At 35.6% G+C, this 20,128-nt stretch overlaps 1 protein-coding gene across 3 annotated transcripts in view; it reads left to right on the top strand.

The window, feature by feature from the left end:
- Positions 1–17,191, top strand: part of LOC121444019 (putative bifunctional UDP-N-acetylglucosamine transferase and deubiquitinase ALG13) — a 41,522-nt gene extending 24,331 nt beyond the window's left edge. For all 3 annotated transcript variants that reach the window (XM_041645744.1, XM_041645745.1, XM_041645743.1), the window contains 5 exons: positions 4,245–4,293; positions 6,374–6,547; positions 11,431–11,471; positions 13,316–13,535; positions 16,322–17,191. In XM_041645744.1, coding sequence (XP_041501678.1) covers positions 4,245–4,293; positions 6,374–6,547; positions 11,431–11,471; positions 13,316–13,535; positions 16,322–16,578 — 741 coding nt within the window. In that variant the 3' untranslated portion in view covers positions 16,579–17,191. The remainder of the gene's footprint in view (positions 1–4,244; positions 4,294–6,373; positions 6,548–11,430; positions 11,472–13,315; positions 13,536–16,321) is intronic.
- The last annotated feature ends 2,937 nt before the right edge of the window (positions 17,192–20,128 follow it).

Raw genomic sequence — 20,128 nt, 5'->3', positions numbered from 1 at the left:
TTTTTTATTTTATTTTGACACAGGGTTTCTCTGTGTAGTTTTAGAGCCTGTTCTAGAAGTAGCTTTTATAGAACAGGCTGACCTTAAACTCACAGAAATCCACTGCCTCTGCCTTCTGGGTGCTGGTATTAAAGGCGTGGGCTACCACTGCCAGATGCCACTCTACTTTTCAATCACCTTGTTTCATATATGAGACATAGCCTTTCTAAATTATATCTTACAAAGTCAGGATCTTATACCAGAGGTCAGGATTGTTTGGATCCTATTCAATCTGTTAACATCCTTCCTAGCTACAATTCTTTAAAGTTACTGTTTGGTCATAGTATGTTTGAAGGTGTATTTTTATTTTTTTGGTCAGAAAGTTCACCTTAAGTGCTTACATTTCGATCTTCATTTGCATTTTCGTTCTTAATTGTTCTACAGGAGGATGTAGTGACTATAGATAAAGAGATGAGCACCTAAATCAGGAATTAGTATGATCATTTTTGTATTATTTAGTTATTTCCAAACTTAAATGATTTTAGGAAGATCACTTTTATTTAGTTTTTGACATTAAAGCAAACTAAAATATTTTACTTATTTTCTATTTATTTTTTATAGAAAATAACTTTTTTCATGCCATATATTCTGATCACTATACCCCCTTCCTCATCTCTCAGATCTCCCATACCTTTCCAGAAACCCATGTCTTCTCTCTACCTCTTTTTAGAAAATAAATGGGCAAATAAAAACAGAATAAAAAAAAAGTATGGGCAACAAAAAGTCACACACTCACACGTCATAAAAACACAAAATTAGAAACTGTAATAACACAAGCAAAAGCCCAGTAAAGTAAATAATTACCAACTACAGCAATGTGAGACACCTTCTCCTCCTCTAAAAATACCAATGAATTTGTTTTGTGTTGACCATCTACTGCTGGGCATGGGGCCTGACCTTAAGTGTGCTTTGTGTACTAAGTGAAACTCCATTAGAGGAAAGAAATTTTTCTTTGTAAGTTGTTGTCAATTGGAAATAGCTTCTGAGTTATGAATGGGAACTTCTGTCTACTTCCTCACTCAGCATTGGGACCCCATCTGGCTTGAATCTGTGTAGGCCATGTACATGCTGCCACTGTATCTATGGTTATAAGAATTGTAGCATGCCTATCAAAGGCTTAAAGGTTGTCATCCAAATATACAAGAATACATAATATACTTTTGGAGTTTTAGATACCTTTTATTCAGGATAATTTTTTAGCTCCATCCATGTTTACTTGCAAATTCCGTGTTTCTTTTAAACAGCTGAGTAATAGGCCATTTTTTGAATATACCATATTTTTGTTATCTATCTGTTGGTAGATATTTAATCTCCGACCATTTTGAGTTGTATAAGATGAAATCTCAAAGTGCTTTTTCCTGATGGCTAAGGATTTTGAACATTTCTTTATGTGATTCTCAGTCATTTGTATTTCATCTTTTGAAACTCTGGTTCTGAACCTTATATTGGTGTTATTTGATGTTCAGTTTTTATAATTCTTTATACCTTTTAGATATTAGCCCTGTCACATGGTAGTTGGTAAATATCTTTTCCCATTCTGCTTTTTGCTGCTTTGTCTGAATGATGGTGTCCTTTACCATTTAGAGGCTTCTAGATTTCATGAGGTCCCATTTGTTATTCTTAGTGTCTGCTAACAGTGTTCTCTTCAGAAAGTCTTTCTCTGTACTAATGAGCTCAAGACTTTTTCATAATAGCTGTTTTGAAGTCTTTCCTTGTCTTGTGCTTCAGCTATATTGCATTTCTTGGTTCCTACTATACTATAAGGCTACTGGGTTCTGATGGAGGCATATTGTCATGGCTGTTGATGTTTGTGCTTTTGTACTAGTGTTTAGATATCCGGCATCAGTATAATTGAGGTGATTCTAGGTGGTGATATCAGGTCTTTTATTTGTTGAGTAATTATTACATTCTTTGGGTTTTTTTTTTGCCTTTTTTGGGTATTAGGAAAGTGTTGTATCTGTGGGTTGCTTGCTATTCAGTGCTTCTGCAGGTTGATGGGTTGCTGAGAGGAATGGAGGGTTGACCGGGACTAAAGGTTGAGAGGGAGGGGCTTCAGGAAAAAGGCAAGGGTATCCTGTTCACATCAAGAGGTGGGGGTCCTAGGGAGTAGGTTGAAGTAAGGCAAAGAATAATCTGGAGAGACAGGGATGAAAAGCTTGGGAAGCTTGGTTCAGAGTTGGAGTCTTTAGTTAATGGAATTGGAGGTGGCAGGAGGGGCATCTGTAAGCAATCTGTCTGAGGGTGAGAATGGAATATGGAAATTTTAATGGAGGGGGAAGGATAGTGTAAATTGCATACCTCAGTCACTGCCAGGTATACCCATTGGGGGAACTAGGTATTAAGTGTTTTTCAGGTTGAGACTGTCAGAAAAGAATAGGAATTGGCTGTGGCTGGGAGAGAGGGCCCACAAAAAGGAGGAAAGCTGGATCCACATCTAGTGTTTCTATAGTCCCCCAGGCATGGGGGTAGTGTGGGAAAAGTGTCACCTGCAGGCAGGCCACTACAGCTGTGGCTGGGGATGAGCCTGCAGAGGCTATAATGGAGGGTAGAAAGGAGAGTGAAAATTGCCTTTTGTTTCTTGGTTTCCCTTTATATTCAATTATATTTCTGTATTTATTAAAGTCTCTTCAGGACAGTGAACCATGTTCTGTGCCTCAAGACACAATTACCTCATACAACTACCCCCAGAAGGTCATCTTCATAGTATTACCACTCATTTACAGTGAACTAAATACAAAAAATGAGTTTTTTTCTTGGCCTTTCATCAAAATTCTGAGCAGCTGCCTATATTCCATTAAGTATTATTTTGTCTTCTGTTCAACCTGGCACAGTGATTAATATTTATTTTAACAAGTCACTTAAGTGCCTACTATTAAGATACTGTTGTATGCTTTACTGTGAGCTTCTTATGAATCAGTCAATAATAAATTACTTTTCAAGTCTCTTAATTACTGAGATAGGAATTAGAAGTTGGCATTTCCAAAGGTAGCTGAATTTGTAGTGCTGGAAAAGGAAAGAGTATGAGACCAGCATTGAGAACACAGGCAAAATTTTGAAGATGAGTAGATAAGGAATAGTCGAGAACAGGGCAAAAGTAGAACATAATGAAACCCTGGAATGAGAACATTTCCAGGAGGAGTAAATATGACTCTTTACTAAGAGGTCAAACAATGTAAAGATTAACTAGAGTCTAGTAGGATTTGATTGATGTCTTTGACATTTTAGATGATCTGACTGGTAAGAGCCATATTGTGGTACTCAGAAGAGAAATGGAGGCTGCCAGTAAAGACATTGTTTAAGAGTCTGTTATTTGATTTATGTATTTTGCTATTTGTTGTTGCTGTTTGTTTGATTTGGGGTTTTTTATTTGTTTCTTTTGGTTTTTTCTTTTCTTTTTTGAGACAGTTTCTCTGAGTAGCCCTGGCTGTCTTGCCTGGCACTTGCTCTATAGACCAGGCTGGCCTCAAACTTAGAGATCCACCTGCCTCTGCCTCTCAGCATCTAGGATTAAAACATGCACCTTCACAGTCCAGACTGTTACTTATTATATTTATACATGATACTGTATACCATACACCCTGGGTAAGTAGTATGTTCTTTTAAATTTGCACCCAAATCAGGAAAAAATTAGTTTCATTAAGTCATTCAATTACACTTAAATACAAAGCAGCTTTTCTACATAAATGTTTATGTGGATACACGCACACACGTATACGTATATATGTCTTATAGATAGACATAAGTGAGAATGAATATATATTACAAATCTGTGGGGGTCAAGAAGTTAGCGTTTTAGAAAGATGACACCTAGGCTTATAGAGAATAGGAGTTGAAGGGAAACTTTCCACCATGCACAACTTTTGGCTTTATTGTTTTAATATTAATGTGTTATCTTTACAGAAAGAATGATAGCTCTCAATATAATCAGAGATCCTGCAAAAGAAGTAACTTTATACATGGTTTGCATACAGATTGTTATCTCAGTGCTTTGTCACCAGAAAGATTATAATTTCCTAAAGTTCAGAGAAGAAACAAATATGATTTGAGAAATCAAACTTAAGAATTTTAACCTTTATTCTACTTAATAGGTGTTAGAAAATTCTACAGCAATTACAGGTTCCTGGGCCGAACATGTTCCTGTTCCAGTCTTACCTAACTATACAAGAAATAATCAAACAATAAGTACCTCTGATGTTTCCTCACAGGATACCATACAGCCTGTCTTTGTACCTCCTTCTGCACAAGATAGTCAAGGTAGGTTATTAGTTTTTATTTGCTTTAGAAACCTCTTTTTCTACTCATGGATATGTACGTACTGTTACTCTAATTATTAGGTGGCATTATAGTTTCAAGAAATAATTATGTTAATTATTCTTAAGGTTGTTTTATCGCCAAGGAATCTGTAAGATATGAGTCAGGAGTCTAAATTCTGGTGGTTTTGTTTTTGTTTTTTGTAATAGGGCTCTATAAAATTTTTTACCTGCCATTTGCTATTCAGTGAATAAATAGAGCTCTTGCATTATTTCAACAATTTTGAGTTTTGTAAATTTTTCGTTTTATGTGTCTATGAGGGACAAGGATGAACATTCTGAGACTAGAGGGAATTAATGAGATAATTCTTTCACTTTTATGTGAATCAGGAATCAAACTGGTCACTAGCAATTTCTTGTATCCAATAGCCATCCATCGTGCTAGCCCCATGAGCTATGTTTTTATTACTTGAGGATTGACATAGAGATGTTATTTTATGCAATAAATTTCCTTAAAGTTTATTATAAAACCTATACTCATGTAATAACTCCTTATCTTGTGAATATCATAATTAATACCAAGCTCTAGAATTTAAGAAATCTGAGATTATAATCCTGGTTTTACTACTCACTGGCTGTGCAGTTTTAGACACGTTATGGACACAAATTACTGTGAGCTTGGGAATGCCAACAGCACCTGTTTATGGAGTAGTTACTGAATTTTAAAGAAGTACTATAATTTAAATTTTGAGAGTTTTAGAAAAGTGGTAGCCAACAGCATAGCTTTTCCATCAGAGTCACCATATAACAATGGAAAAATAAAATCCAGAGCCATAGACAGCATCTGCAACAAAACTAGGTGACCTGGTTTTCTTAAAAATCCTAACAGAGCTAATATGGTGGTGGTGGCTCATGTTTTTAATCCAAGCTCTTGGGAGGCAGACAGGTGGATCTCTGAGTTCAAGGCCAACCTAGTCTACTGAGAGGGGTGGACTTCCAGAATAGCCAGTGGCTACACAGAGAAACCTTGTCTTAAAAAAAATAGTCCTAAAGACTTACTTAAGTTGTTAAAATTTCCTGTTTAGGTTTAATAAAATTTACTTCTTGGTATCCAGTTCTGTAAATTTTTCACAAATGCATTGTTAATGAAAGCAACACTCCAGTCGAAAGACAATTGTTTCTTCATCTCCTCAAATTGCTTATGAGTTCATTTTTGCTTTGGTGTCATCTGTAGACACATCCTTCTATTACTATTAGCATATAACTGTATTTAAAGGATGAATGTATTATTAGCATTGCCAGTGAATGAAGGCAAAAATAGATCCTTTCTTTCTAAATTTCCAGAGTAACAAATTCAGCTTGTGGATTGTTTTTAAGCTAAACCTCATGTGTTAGGACTTTGAATTTAACTCTTTATTATTTATTGTTAAAAATATCATGTATCTAGCACAGCTTTGAAGTTTGATACTTTAATTTATAAATTGACTAAAATTGTTCAATTAAATTTGAAGGATTGTTTCATTTAGCATTTGTCAAAATATCAGTTTTAACCTGGTATATTATTTACATGTAGATATTTTTACTATGTTGGAAACATACTGTTTATCATCATAGAAGTTTAATACGTAAACATAATTACATTTCAATTTTGTATTAAAATTGAAACTCCTAGATGAATATTTTAAAGCTGTTGTAATAGATACAGGATATTACAAGGATACAATATTGTATCTATCCCATTTTAAGTTCTTTGTCTTTTTAGAATTGAATCTTGATAATTTAAAGTTCCCTACATTCTTTGGAGGCTGTCAGGAGAATTTGTAAGGTTTGCTAAAACCTCTGTGTGTAATTTTTGTGACAGGTTGCTGGAAACATCTTTAAATTTGCATTCGGTGATATCCAAGTGTATGTTTTTTAAGTCAACCCATGAGAATTCAGAGTTCTGTTATTATACAGGTTGGGGGTAAAAAAGCAAGTCAGCTATTGCTTTATAAGAAGCAACAGTTGTGCATTACTATTTCATGTTTTGTTTCTTTGTTATTGCCATCCTGTCCCTAATAATTCTCCCATTTCTTCTACTGCAGCCTATCTTCAGCCCTCAGCAGCAAAAGCAATGGCAATACCACTACCACCACCTCCTCCTCCACTTCCTTCTCTAACTTCTTTTGAAGCAGGAGATGCTTCAGGCTTACCTCCACCACCACCGCCACCACCGCCACCTTTTTCCTGTGATCCAAGTGGAAGTGATCTGCCACAAGGTAGTGTATTTTGAGATTTGGTGCAGGATATTTAGGTTTGAGGTGGTTTTTGAATCTAGAATATTTTCTGGTTAATTGATGGGTACAGAACTAAATGGGAGTGATTTTGAGCATATAATTCTAAGTGATGAACAAGGAGCAACTGTGAGAATCTTGTAGATAGCTGAATTGAATCTTGACTATTCCTCTGCACCCCTCTTGTAACTCGATGTCTTTCCTGACAAACAGATACCTTGTTTTTTTCTCAAGTATTTTATTTTAAATTGGGATTTAGTCTTAAAAGCTTTCTTCTATTTCTTAAAGTCTTTCCCCAAGTGTATGAAATTGTTAGCTTTTTGATACTTGGTATACCAACTGAATTTTGAGGATGTGGAGAAAACTTCTATTCATCTGATCTGCTTTGAATATCAACCACATATTTCTGCTTCCTTAAACAACGGAGGTTCTTTGTTGTCCTGAGTTTGGTAGTATTACTCAAAGAGAATTGTAGTTGAAAGTTGTTAGCAGCTTACTTATATTTTCTTGCTTACAACATTTTCCTGATTTTTTTTCTAGCTGCTGCTTTTCCCCCCAAGATCTTTCCATTCCCTGAACTAGTTAACAAGATTTTCTCCAACTCTGTTCTGTTCTTTTTCCATACAGTATGTCTTTGTAGTCTATTCTAAATCTAGGTAGCCTTTGCTCAGAAATTTTGGTTCTTACTACTAGACATTTTCACTTAGCTTTTTGACTTTCAGACTTAAATGATCTCTAATGAAATTCCTCATCTTTTTCCTCTTGTCTTTCACCAGTCAACACAAAACATTTATTCCTCTTCTTGGTTTCATATTTTGTAAGTATTATTGTTGTTTCTACCTAATTTAACCCAATATCTAAATCCTGACTCCTTTATTCTATCCACCATTGGCACCCAAGTAGTATTCCATCATCACATAATGTTGATTTTCTATTTTTTTAGCATATTATTGTGAAGATAGCCAGATAAACATTGTTGATTTTTTTTAATTGATAGTATAATTGCTAGTAAGATTATGTTGTTGATGTTTGTATTGTTTTATCACGTATTTGCTCATTGTTCCTTTTGTCCATGTGACTGGAAATTAACCCATCTTGTTTTTTGATAGCTTTAAAGGTAAATTGTATTTATCAGTAGACCTCCCAAACCATAAAGGATAATGAAAATGAGTATATATACACAAGGGAATATTTCTCATGTATATATAACAGACAAAATCCTCTCATTTGTGTATTAATCTAGAAGGCATATACAGTATTTGGTAAAATAAGTCAGGTAAAAAATGACAAATATTACATGTCTCAACTTATTTGAGAAGCGTGAAAACATGCTTTTATCTCATAGAAATACAAAATAGGATATTAATCCCTAGATGTTGAGAAGAATATATGAGGGTAAATTAAGAAAGATTGGTTATTAGGTACAGAATTACATATATATGAATGAGGACTATGTTTTGGTGCTGTATTTGCACAGTAGGATGTATATATTTTATATTTCAAAATAAGTAAGAAAAGATTTTAAATGTTCTTATCACAAGGGAATGGTAAATATTTGTAATGAAGACTATGTTTATTTACTTGGGGGGCGGGGGGGTGGCACACATTTTTAATCCTAGCACTCAGCACCCCTTTAGTCCCAGCACTCAGGAGGCAGAGGCAGGTGGATGTGGATCTCTGTGACTTTGAGGCCAGTCTGGTTTACAGAGCGAGTTTCACACAGCCTCCAAAACAAAGCAGAAACCCTCTTTTGAAAAACAAAACAAAATAGAATGTTTAATTCAACATATTTTATCATTGTACAATTATTGTACAATGTATTCATGTCTTGAAAGATTCTGTAATTTAATATTTGTACTCATGTATTCATTACAACACAAAATCATAAGTTATCTATGTAGCTCATTACCAACTGAGTTGTAAAATATTGTCATTGTCTCAACACTTTGGTTTTTTTATTAATTTTTTTGGTTAAATAAGTTTTTTTCCTGAATGTGCACATTCGTGTATGTGCATGCCAGAGAACAGCCTCTGTGGTTCCTCAAGACATTCCTTTTGTTTCTCTTTAGATTGTATATGATCACCCAAGAACTTTAGCAAGTAGGTTAGACTATCCAGCCAGCCAAACCAGTTCCTGCCCCAGTTTTTCCAGTTCTGAGGTGACAACTGTGCATCATCATGCTTAGCATTTTGTACACGAGTTCTGGGGTTTGGATTTATGCCTTTATGCCTGCATGGCAGATACTTACCTTCCTTGTACTGTCCCACAATTTACTTATGTTACTTCCCTGTCTTTCCCTTGGTCATTTTCATTTTTTCCTAGATATCATCATTGCTCGGCTATTTTGTTTTCTATCATAGATTAGTTTTACATATAAATGTAATCAGTACAGTGTGTAACTTGCACGGTGCTTCTTAAACTGTGCATAAGTGTTTGAGTTCATCTATGTTCTTTAGTGATTCACTTGGTTTTTCTTCTATGATTAGTATTTAATTGAATATTCCAGTACTTTTTTAAAACATATTTTTTATAAATTCTTTGAGAATTTCATAAAATGTCTTTTGAACATATTCGTGCCCCTCAAGTTCTTTCCTTAGCACCTCTCAACCTTCCATCCTTTTCCACACAATCTTGAGATTTCTTTTTTCTTCTTTGCTCATAGAATCCAGTTTGTGTTACCCAAGCTGCTATTTATGATTGGAGCCTGCTCTATAGTGTGGTAACCTACCAGGGTTCACACCACTAAAGAAAACTGGCTAGAAGCTATTAGCACTATTATCCCTTAAACTAGTGGTGGAATTATGTATCTATTTTCTCCTTTCTGTGTTGGGATTTTGTAAGGCTGGAACTATGAGGTTTTGTATCACCATACCATAATATAATGAATTACATTGTGACATTTTTGTACTGTATATTATTATATTTTGACCATATTCACATTCCCACTATCATCCCCCATACTTGGTGCCTCCACTGGTTCTTTTTTTCTAGATAGTTCCCTTATGCTTTCATGTCTTTTTATAAATTTATATGTAGTTAAGTCTAGATTCACATGACAATATGTGGTGATTTATTATTCCCAACCCATTAGTCTTTATTGTTTTCCTCTCACCCTCATTTTAGAGCCTTCCTGTCATTCTCTAGTACTTTGATATTTCATTTTCTAATTTTATTCTTTTAGTGCATCAAATACACTTGGCAGTAGGGTGTTAACCTTGGCATGAATAAAGATAAGGAGTTCTAGGCTAGGTGTGGTGGCACGGCACACACTTTTAATTCCAGGGAGGCAGAATCAGGTAGATCTCTTGCTTTTGAGGCCAGTCTGGTCTACAAGGGAGAGTTGCAGGAGAACCAGGGCTACACAGAAAATGTTGTCTTGAAATCCCCTCCCCAATACAAAAAAATAAGGTTCTAAAAGATAACCTTTCAAACTAGATTTTCCATATGAGAGCAAACATTTTCTGAGTCTGGCTTATTTCACATACTATCTGTAGTGCCATCTAGTTTTCAATAGATACAATGACCTTATTGTTTATGGCTGAATTAGACTTGTGTATATATACCACCTTTTCTTTATCTATTCAGTTATATAGGTATTTAGGCTAGTTCCTTTGTGAATAATAGCATGTTTGTGAGGTTCGTCCTTCTTGTATATAGGTACCAGTACTTCACACTATGTATAGTTGAATAACACTCATTGTATGGTTGTGCCACTTTTGTTATCTATTAGTTGATGGGGATTTGGGTTGTTTTTGCTTTTGACTATTAATGATACTGCCATAAACATTGGTATGGTTTTTGTGTTCATGTTTATGTTGTGCTGGAGAATTTACTTCCTATTTTTCTCATAGTCTTTAACTTGAGCATTTGGCCCTATATATTAGTCAGAATCTAAACTGATTCTTTCAAAATAACAATAAATGAATGCATTTCCATAGGAAGGCTATGGCTTATGAAAGAGACATTTTCCACAAATTCATCTTGTTAGTAGAATTTGGGCTATATTTATAATGGACTTAGGTCAGTCAAGTTAAATACACTTACAGATACTATTAAAATACTCACAACCATCTGTAATGGGGTCTGGTGCCCTCTTCTGGCCTGCAGACATACACACAGACAGAATATTATATACATAATAAATAAATTAAAAAAAAATAAAATACTCAGAATAGTGATGAAGATGTTGCTCAGTGGTAGAATTTCTATTTAGTATTTCCAAGGCCTTGGGGTCCATTCCACACATTAAAATAATACAAAAAAAAAAAACCCCAAGAATGTTGCCAACTTTCCTTCTGCTGTGCATCTGGTTTTGGTTAATTTATGAACTATTCGAGTTATATTCTTGGAGAAGTTTTATCATTTTTAGGCTTTACTTCATTTTCACCTGCCTTGGTTACTGTCTCCTCTTTGGAGTTCTGGTGGTAGTGTGTTATGATAAACCAAAACAAGGTGAGTATGCCAAATTTCTTCAGTGGGCCTCACTCCTCAGCATTAGTAGAGCAGCAGTTTGTGCTGTGTAGTAGTGCTAGCAACTGAGGTGTAGTTGTAGTAAAAATTTTCATTTCAAGACAAGCAAGAAAATGCCTTTTTTAGCTATTTTCTTAGTAACAGAATGGCATTTTAGTAGCATCAGTCTAATACTAAGAACAGAAATGAAATTTGTGTTGAGTGATTAAATCTTGTGTCACAAAATGATCATAGCTATGTCAAGTGAAAAAGTAGTCCTTTAAAACAGAATTGAGAGTGGTGGTAGTGCGTGAGATGTCTATGTCTATAATCTACTTTAGTAATGTGCAGGGAAATGCTTTTAAGTGATAATTTAAATTGTTTGTGTCAATCTAATAAAAGTTTTATTTTGTTTTAGATACAAAAGTTTTGCAGTACTATTTTAATCTTGGATTGCAGGTAGGAATAACATCAAATAATCTTTTTTGAGAAATCAGACTTTTGAACTTTACAAGCCATACTCTGAATGTCTAAAAAGGTCTTATTCCTTTCAGGAAATCTCTGAAGATGATGTTGGTCAGTTTTCTTTAGCATGTCTCAGTTTGTCTTAATATGAAATAGTGTTCAGTTGAAGAGAATGAAGACTAGGTTCTAAGCAACACAACTTCATATGTATTAGGTTATGCTTCATATTTAGCATTATATGCCAGCCCTTCAGTGATATATGCCCAGAATGAATGAGTGATTCATTGTTTACTTAATATTTTATGGTTATTTCTATATTCTGTGTGAAAATCAGACTTAGTTCAAAGACATTTAAATAACCTTTTAAAGCACTAACTTTAGATCTTGCCAAACACCTCCCTGAGTGTGAGAGGTATAGGTACTTGTGGAGCCAGGGATCATTTTTCTCCTTTAAATACACTTCACTTCTAACTAATGTAACCTATAACCAGGTAGCATTTCCTGATAATTATGCAGATGAATATTTAGCAAATGACATTAAACTAATAGTCTCTTCAAGATGTTTCAGTTAATTCTTAGCCCATTGCTATAATTTCCCTGAGAAAACCTTCCTCCTTTAACATACAGCTAAATTAAGAATAGTAGGGTATGTATTTGTTCTTTGATACTATCTTTTCAAATGTAGTTTAAGACTTGATAATTACTTGTCCCTTTAGTTATTACACACATATGGAAACTTTTATATATAATTCACAAGACTGAGGTATTTAAGAATAATTCTCCTAGCCAGGCATTATGATATGTGCCTCAAGAAGCTGAGGTGGAAGGATCACTTCACTTCAGCTCAGGAGGGCAAAGGTAGATTGAATAACATATAGAAACTCTTCTCAAAAAACAAACTACAACAACAAACAAAACCATCAACCAAGCCAGGTGGTTGTAGTATATTCCTTTTTAGGAGATGAATGATAGATAACATAATACATTTTTTCACTTTCTTATATTAAAAGTGATAGTGTTTTAGTGTTCATTACAGTATATTTGGAAACTTGTAAGGTGCTAAGAAAAGGAGAATTAGAAATTTTGCTCAATCTTAAAGATTTTGAATTTTTATTAAAAATCTGCATCATATTATGTAATTTTCTAATCTTTTTTCTTAATTTGAGTACCTTTTTGTCTTTTTAAAACAATTTATTTATGTATTTCATGTATATGAGTGCTCTGTATGTTATGTCTGCACACCAGAGGAGGGCATTGAATCCCATTATAGATGATTGTGGGCCACCGTCTTGTTGCTGGCTATTAAACTAAGGACCTATGGAAGAGTAGTCAGTGATTTCAACTGCTGAGCTATCTCTCCAGCCTGGTTTTTTGTCTTTATATATTTAATAGCATGACTTTTTGCCTGTGTAGTATTCTGCCATGGATAGATAATTATCTCAACTCCATTGAATACTTAAGTTTTTCAGTAGTTTTTACTTTAAAAATAAGGTTACAAGTGATATCTTTGTGTATAAGTCTGTTTATATGTTTGGTTTCCATGATATGATTACCTAAATTTAACCCTAGGTGTAAATATGAACTATAGGTGGTATAAATATGAGCTACAGGTGGTGTAAATAATAGCTATAGTTGGGTATAAATGAGCTATATAGCTGGTGTAAATAATAGCCATAGTTGGTATAAATGTGAGCTATAGGTGGTGTAAAAGATCCATATCCGATGTTACAATACCTGAGAATTGAGACCTGATTTCTTTAAGCTAGGAATTTTCCTACTTTAAGAATAGAGAACAATAAGGGCTTTCAAGTTTTCAGTTGTACCTTTTCCTTCTCCAGTGCTATCATCATAATTACTGGCACTCCATGGTGTATGTGCCACATGTGCAGCAGCAGCAGCAGCAGCAGCAGCAGCAGCAGCAGCAGCAGCAGCAGCAGCAGCTTCATGTAGAGAGTTATCCGGAGTATACTGAGCAACCTCTTGTAGACCAAAGTGTTCCTCATTTGTACAGTGATGTAGAGAGGGCAGATGACACACAGGCGGGGGTATCAACAAATGGTGAGTATATAATGAGATTGCTAGCAAGAAAGTCAGTTGGATTTTATTGTGTATAATTAGTTCATCTTCAGATATTTCATTAAATCCATATGATTTTAGACTATCAGTTCTGAAAATATAATTTTTAGATGCCTTGTGATCCTTGAGGCTCTTTGAAAGAATCCATGCATGAAGCCAGTAGTCTTTACAAATGATACTAAGATTTTATGTGTTCTTTCTCTTTGTGGTACTGCAGATTGAACACAGGGCTTCATGCATTCCAGGCAGGAGTTCCACCAGAGTTGTAGCCCCATCTCATTCTTTGACTATCTTAGTTACTTTTCTGTTGTTTGAAGAGATACCATGACCAAGGCAACTTAAAAAAAGAATTTATTGGGAGCTTGCTTACAGTTCCAGAGCATTAGTGTGTGATCATCATGGTGTGGGGAACATGATGACAGTCATTCATGCATGGTACTGAAGCAGTAGCAGCTAAGCGCTTACATCTGATTCACCATCGTGAGGCTCTGTGTTTGTGTGTGTGTGTGTGTCTGTCTGTCTGTGTCTGTGTCTGAGAGAGAGAGAGAGGGACGGCGGGAGGAGGTAACTCCAAGGAGGTCACACCTCCTAATCCCTCCTTAATAGTTCTACCAACTCAAATGTATAGCCAACCCTATAAGGGCCATTCTCATTCAAACGTCCATATTGACTTGTAACATTTACATTCATGGTACTAAAGTCAATGATGAATAAAACTTCTGGTACCATATCATGGCACTGGCAACAAGCTGTGCTAATAAATCAGTATGTTTATTACTACTATAGTTTGTTTAAAATGTGGATTTTTTTGTTTCTTTCTTCAGAAAGGTTCATTTATAAAAATCAGCTTCATTCTTTCTTGCTAATAGTATTTAGTTTTTCTTCATGATAAATATAGAAACTAGTCATGAAACACTTCTATAAATTGAATGAAGTTTGATTTTATTTTTTAAGATTTATGTATTTCCTGTAGATGATTGTTTTGTCTGCATGTATGCCGACCTGTACACAAGAAGATGGCATTGGATTTCATAGAAAGTTGTAAGCCAATATGTGCTTGCAGGGGATAAAACTCATGACCTCTAGAGGAGCAAGTAGAGCAGCTAGTGATCTTTACTGTTAAGCCACCACTCTCTTTTAAAATGTGTAGCCTAGGGCTGGAGAAATGGCTCAGTGGTTAAGAGTACTGGCTGCTCTTCCGAAGGTCCTGAGTTCAATTCCCAGCAACCACATGGTGGCTCACAACCATCTGTAATGAGATCTGGCGCCCTCTTCATGCAGGCAGAATGTTGTATACATAATAAATAAATAAAATCTTTAAAAAAAAATGTGTAGCCTAGGACTTTTATTTTGGTTTTTGACACAGGCTTTCACTATGTAGCTCTAGCTGTCCTGGAAATCACTCTATACCAAGCTTGGTTTGAACTCACCAAGATCCGCTTTCCTATGCCCCTTGAGTTCAGTGATTCAGTGATTAAATAAGGCATGTGCCATCACCATTTGGTACCTAGGACTTTAAATGTGGTCTTACACTCATGATCCTCCTGCTTCCTTCTATTTTGGCAAATCCTTCCTATATGTGTCACCACAAGTGACAAGTTAGGAAAAGTACTGTGGGCTGTTAACATGTAACATTTTTTTTTTTACCTTGAGAGAATGATAGACAAACATGGTTGGCCTGACCAACATTTTCTCAAATGAAAATATGGGCCTGTCATTTTAGGGGGAAAAAACAGCTTGCTGAATTTACAGCAAAAGAAAATTCTGTTTGAAATAAAAATTAGAGGTTTTGCAAACTTGAACCTGTTATTATGAGTTTAACAGCTTTCTAGTAATCTAAAACTCTTAGTAAGCCAGTAGGAGCTATTAGTGAATCTAGTTTCTTCTAAAGATTTGTTTCTATGTTTTCAAGATCTTTGTAACTTAAATAAGTACTGAATTCCCCAGTTCTGAACAGATAATGTTACCCATCCTGATTTATTTGTATGTATAAGCTCATGTACATACAGCTTTTTAATTTGGAAGATTTCAAACACCTTGTAGAAACTATTATTCATATCTAAAATGATCCTGCCAGGTGTGGTACTCTCCTTTAATTCCAGAACTCAGGAGGCAGAGGCAGGTGGATCGCTGAGTTGTTGGCTAGCCTGTTCTATGTAGCAAGTTCAGGACAAGCAGACTGCGTAGAGACCTTGTCTCAAAAGAACAACAAAAACCAAAACCAAGAATAAAGCATTCCTCTTTGTAGTTGCTGTGATCTTTTCATGTAGGGGCATTTTTTTTCTGAAGAGTTCAAAAGAGGGTGTTGTGGATTGTCTTTCTAGAACCGGAGTTACAGGTGGTTATAAGCTACCATGGTGGGTGTTGGGTATTGGACCCCAAGCCCTTTGGAAGAGCAACAAATGCTCTTAAGCACTGAGCCATCTCTCTGGCCTCTGTGATCTTTAAAAAATATTTGAATTACATTTATTTATTTAATTTGTGTGAGTATGAATGTATGTCTGCCTTTGTGTATATGTGCTTGCTGTGATTCACATGCAGCGCTCAGGGGACAGCCCAAGAAAGGAGTCAGCTTCCTCTCATGTTGCTCACTAGACCGTCAGACTTTTCAGCAAGCATCTCCACCCGTTGAGCAGCCTTACTGACAGGTCTTGTGTTCTTTCTTATAATTAATAATATATTTAATTTTTCTTGTATGAATATTCATTTATATTTCGTGAGTTTTTACGATAGAGTATGTGTGTGTAATAAAACCTTTCTCATTTCAGATACTTTTCCCGTTGCTGATGCCGTACCTGTCCCTCATGGAGCAGTCTATTATCCAGTAATGGCAGATCCCTATGGGTCAACTTTGCCAGGTTTTGATCCTTGCATTCCTGTGGCATCAGATTATCCCAGTGTTGCCATGTGGCATCCAGTTGGTCCAGCATATGGTGGTTCTGCCCAAATGCATGGTGCTATAAATTCTGGACCAGTTAACTATATGCTTCTACCTAACACACCTCATTATACACCTCAGAATTAAAATTTGGCAATATAAAATATTCTTTGCTGCCATTTTTACTTTTATGGTTGATAAATGTCTTATTAGTTCTTAAGTGGTGTAGGTGGTAAAAACGTTGACTATTGTATCTCTTTAAAATTATTTTACTTTTGAAGTAAAATATTTCTTTAAAACAAGGGAATATCTATTTGTTATGAATAAGAAAATTGAAATGAATGTACTTCTAGTGCCTATAATGAGCAATTTCATTGTAGACAGTTTTCTGTTAGCCAGCTTGTGAACATTGTATTAACTGATGGTGCCAATTGCTAAAAGAAAGAAAACATACAACTTGTTTTCTTAAGGTATGGTGCACCTTAATCAACTATTTGAAATTGATAATGATTTCCACTTTTCGAGAAATTTAAGAAACAGAAAAAAAACAAGAACCTATGGTCCTAAGCATTTGTTTGTATTAAATGAGATTTCTTTAAGAATTGTCAGAACCAAGTTGTAGTCTGATATTAATAAGTTTTGAAAGCACATGGTGTTCTGCTTTACATTTGCCACATATGGTATTCTTTATACTGGATTTATATAACTGTCCTACTGCACAGTATTATAGTGTCCTTTGCACAATTTCCAGTAAATAAAAACTAGCATTTAAAATTGCCAAAATGAGTGGAGTTTTCTTTTTGCAACAAAGAGGATACCAGATGTTTGATTGTTTCAACATGTTTCTGCAGACATTGTGGTTACAAAGAATGAATTTGTAGCTTGAATTGGTGAGGAATAGTTGTAAGACCACTTAAAATATTATTTAATTTCAGCCCCATATCAGTAAATACTAGCATATCTTTCTTTTCTGCTGATAATGTTCTATTCAGGTTATTTTTCCAATTGAAATTAGTTAGTTAGCCAAGAAAGTATTAAGTTTCCTTATGGCATTTAAAAACATAATTTGTTTTTGTTGGACCTCCTATTCCCATCTTCTCTGCTGTCCTCTCTTTTCTCCCTGGCCCCTTATACATTCCCACCCCCAATAGTCTGCTTTTTGCTTTGGCAGCACATACATTCTTTTATCTATCTTTTCTTCCTCAGCACTACTAATATTTTTAAGGCACAGTCAAGGTTTATTAAAGATATTTTAACACAGATTTTAAGCATATGGTCTAAGAAAGGGATGATAGACATACTAGAGCATGAATATGAGTTATCATATTTCTGTTAGCCTCCTTAAGAAACTCTGGTTTCTTGTTTTAATTTCTGTAAGTCAGCATTTGTTATGTCTTGGCATTTTGTGTTTTCAGGTATGTACTCTCTCAAAGCATGCTTGTCTGTGATACTCACTCCATCATCCCTTTTAATCTCTGCCCTTTTGTGTATCCAAGCAAGTTTCCTATTGACCAGCCCTTTGGAGCTTAATTTGTTCTAAATACTTTGTTTACCAGACACATGGCAACAAAAATATTCTTTGATTACTACAGAATGTGTTTATAAATAGTATCTTTTAATTTTGAAGTTTTCTTTAAGGGGTGTGTGTGTATGTGTGTTGGGTGAGTGTTGTTATCTATCCACATGTGTAGGTTAGAGGATAACTTGTGGGAATCCGTTCTTTTTTTCTAATCTGTGAGTTCTAGGGATTGAACTCATGGAATCAAATTTGGCAACAAGTGCTTTTATTCACTGAGTCCATGCCTTGACTCTAAATAACACCTTGTTTTAAAGGTTAATTTTGCTTCTGAATAAATCGTAGCTTTCACTCTTGAGCTATGTACCAGACCCAAGCCAAACCAAACAGAACAGCAAAATATTTGGGACATTAAGGCATGAGGTGCTTAAACTGTGCTAGAATGGAATCCATTACAAAGAAAGATACCTAACAGCCTTCAGTCTGCTGTTCTCAGGATGATTGAACTAATGAGTTCCGAATGAATCAGTATATTAGAGTTGTATTTCATAATGGACACAGTACTAGTTGGGATTTTGGGTTTAGGTTCTGCAAGAAATAAATCATTGTGGCCGATTTTCATTATGGGGTGTGCTTAGAGCTCACTATAGAGTCACAGATAAGCAGGAGACATTAGGCTCTTCTCTCCTTGCTGGAAACTTGCACCCGCTTGTCTTGGAACTCTGAAAGTTGGCAAATTGCAGGCAAATTGAGTCCAAGCCTCCAATCAGAAAAGGGGTTAATCTCAAGCCCCAAGATATTCATTAGATAAAGCTTTATTTTCTTAACCAATAGAATGTGGGAAGAGGATTACGCTAGAAGAATGTAAAGCTTGCCATTCTGGAGTAGCAGCCTTTGGGAAAATGGGCCAGTATTTCTCGCAATTAGGATTTTAAGAACTACTATCTCATGCCAAATCATTACACCAGCCCCCTTTTTGCCTTTTGTCTATGCTGGTATCCTTTTCTGTGGAATTGTATTTTAGAAACACTTGCCTGGTTCAGACTGGTCCTTGCATCCTTGTGTGATTGGGTGAGAGATTTCTCTCACTTTTGTATTCTCAGATATTTAATATATAACAGGCACCCAAACATTAATTAGCACAACTGATGCCATGTTGGAGACATCAAGGCACCATTATGACCTAAGAGCCCAGCACATGGATCCCAACACCTGCCAAAATGAGAACAAAGACCTAATCCACCTTACATAGTTCTGGTGAAGTCCCTACGTTTACCAGTTTTCCTTTTTTGGCCTCTTTAGCTGTTTATTGTTCTTGCTAATTGAAGTTTGTTGACTTAAGTACATGTTTTTTGTGCATAAAAAGCAAAAAAATATGGCTATATGATTTGGGCAAGTTTCCTGTGTAGTCTGCTGGCTAGGGAATAAAAGACTATTGACGTAAAACGCTGGACTGGGACTGAACGAGCCTGTGATTGGACTGGACTCTGAATGTGGCTGACAATGAGGGCTGACTGAGAAGCCAATGATAATTGCACTGGGTTTTGATTCTACTGCATGGACGGGCTTTGTGGGAACCTAGTCTGTTTGGATGCTCACCTTCCTAGACCTGGATGGAGTGGGGAGGACCTTGAACTTCCACAGGGCAGGGAACCCTGACTGCTTTTGGACAGGAAAGGGAGGGGGAGTGAGGGTAGGGGAGGGGGAGGAAAATGGGAAAAGGTGGAAATTTTTAATAAATAAATTAAAAAATAAAAAAACCCGAAAACAAAAAAATTAAGTTCTTGTTAGAGTTTTTGTTCTTGCTTGCTCTTGGTAAAACTACAGTGGCATCTGAAACCTTCAATAAAGGAAATCGGATGACAACTTAAGCAAGGTTGTATACACCTGCAATTTCAGCAGTCAAGTGCTTGGAAAAGAATCAGTGGCTTATAGGCAGGACTCACTCACATAGTTGTAGTCCAGTGTGGATGACCCAAGGAAGACCCTGAAACAAGTCAAATGATGGAACACTGGTTCATGTAGCATAAAGTAACCATTCTCTGATGTTTTGAGTGTCCCAACACTTCTAAACTAATACAGCAAGTCAATTCATGTTTCACTAAGCTTCTAAAGAGTGTTTTAGAATGTATTGACACATTTTGAAAATAGGGTCAGGGATTTATGTGGTTATGAAATGAT

The sequence above is a fragment of the Microtus oregoni genome, unplaced genomic scaffold (genome assembly GCF_018167655.1).
Source record: "Microtus oregoni isolate MIOR12 unplaced genomic scaffold, Mior012 000116F_ref0000321, whole genome shotgun sequence".
Classification (NCBI taxonomy): Eukaryota; Metazoa; Chordata; class Mammalia; order Rodentia; family Cricetidae; genus Microtus; species Microtus oregoni.
Note: the sequence above shows the minus strand (reverse complement) of the source record. Positions and strands in the feature narration are given on the sequence as shown.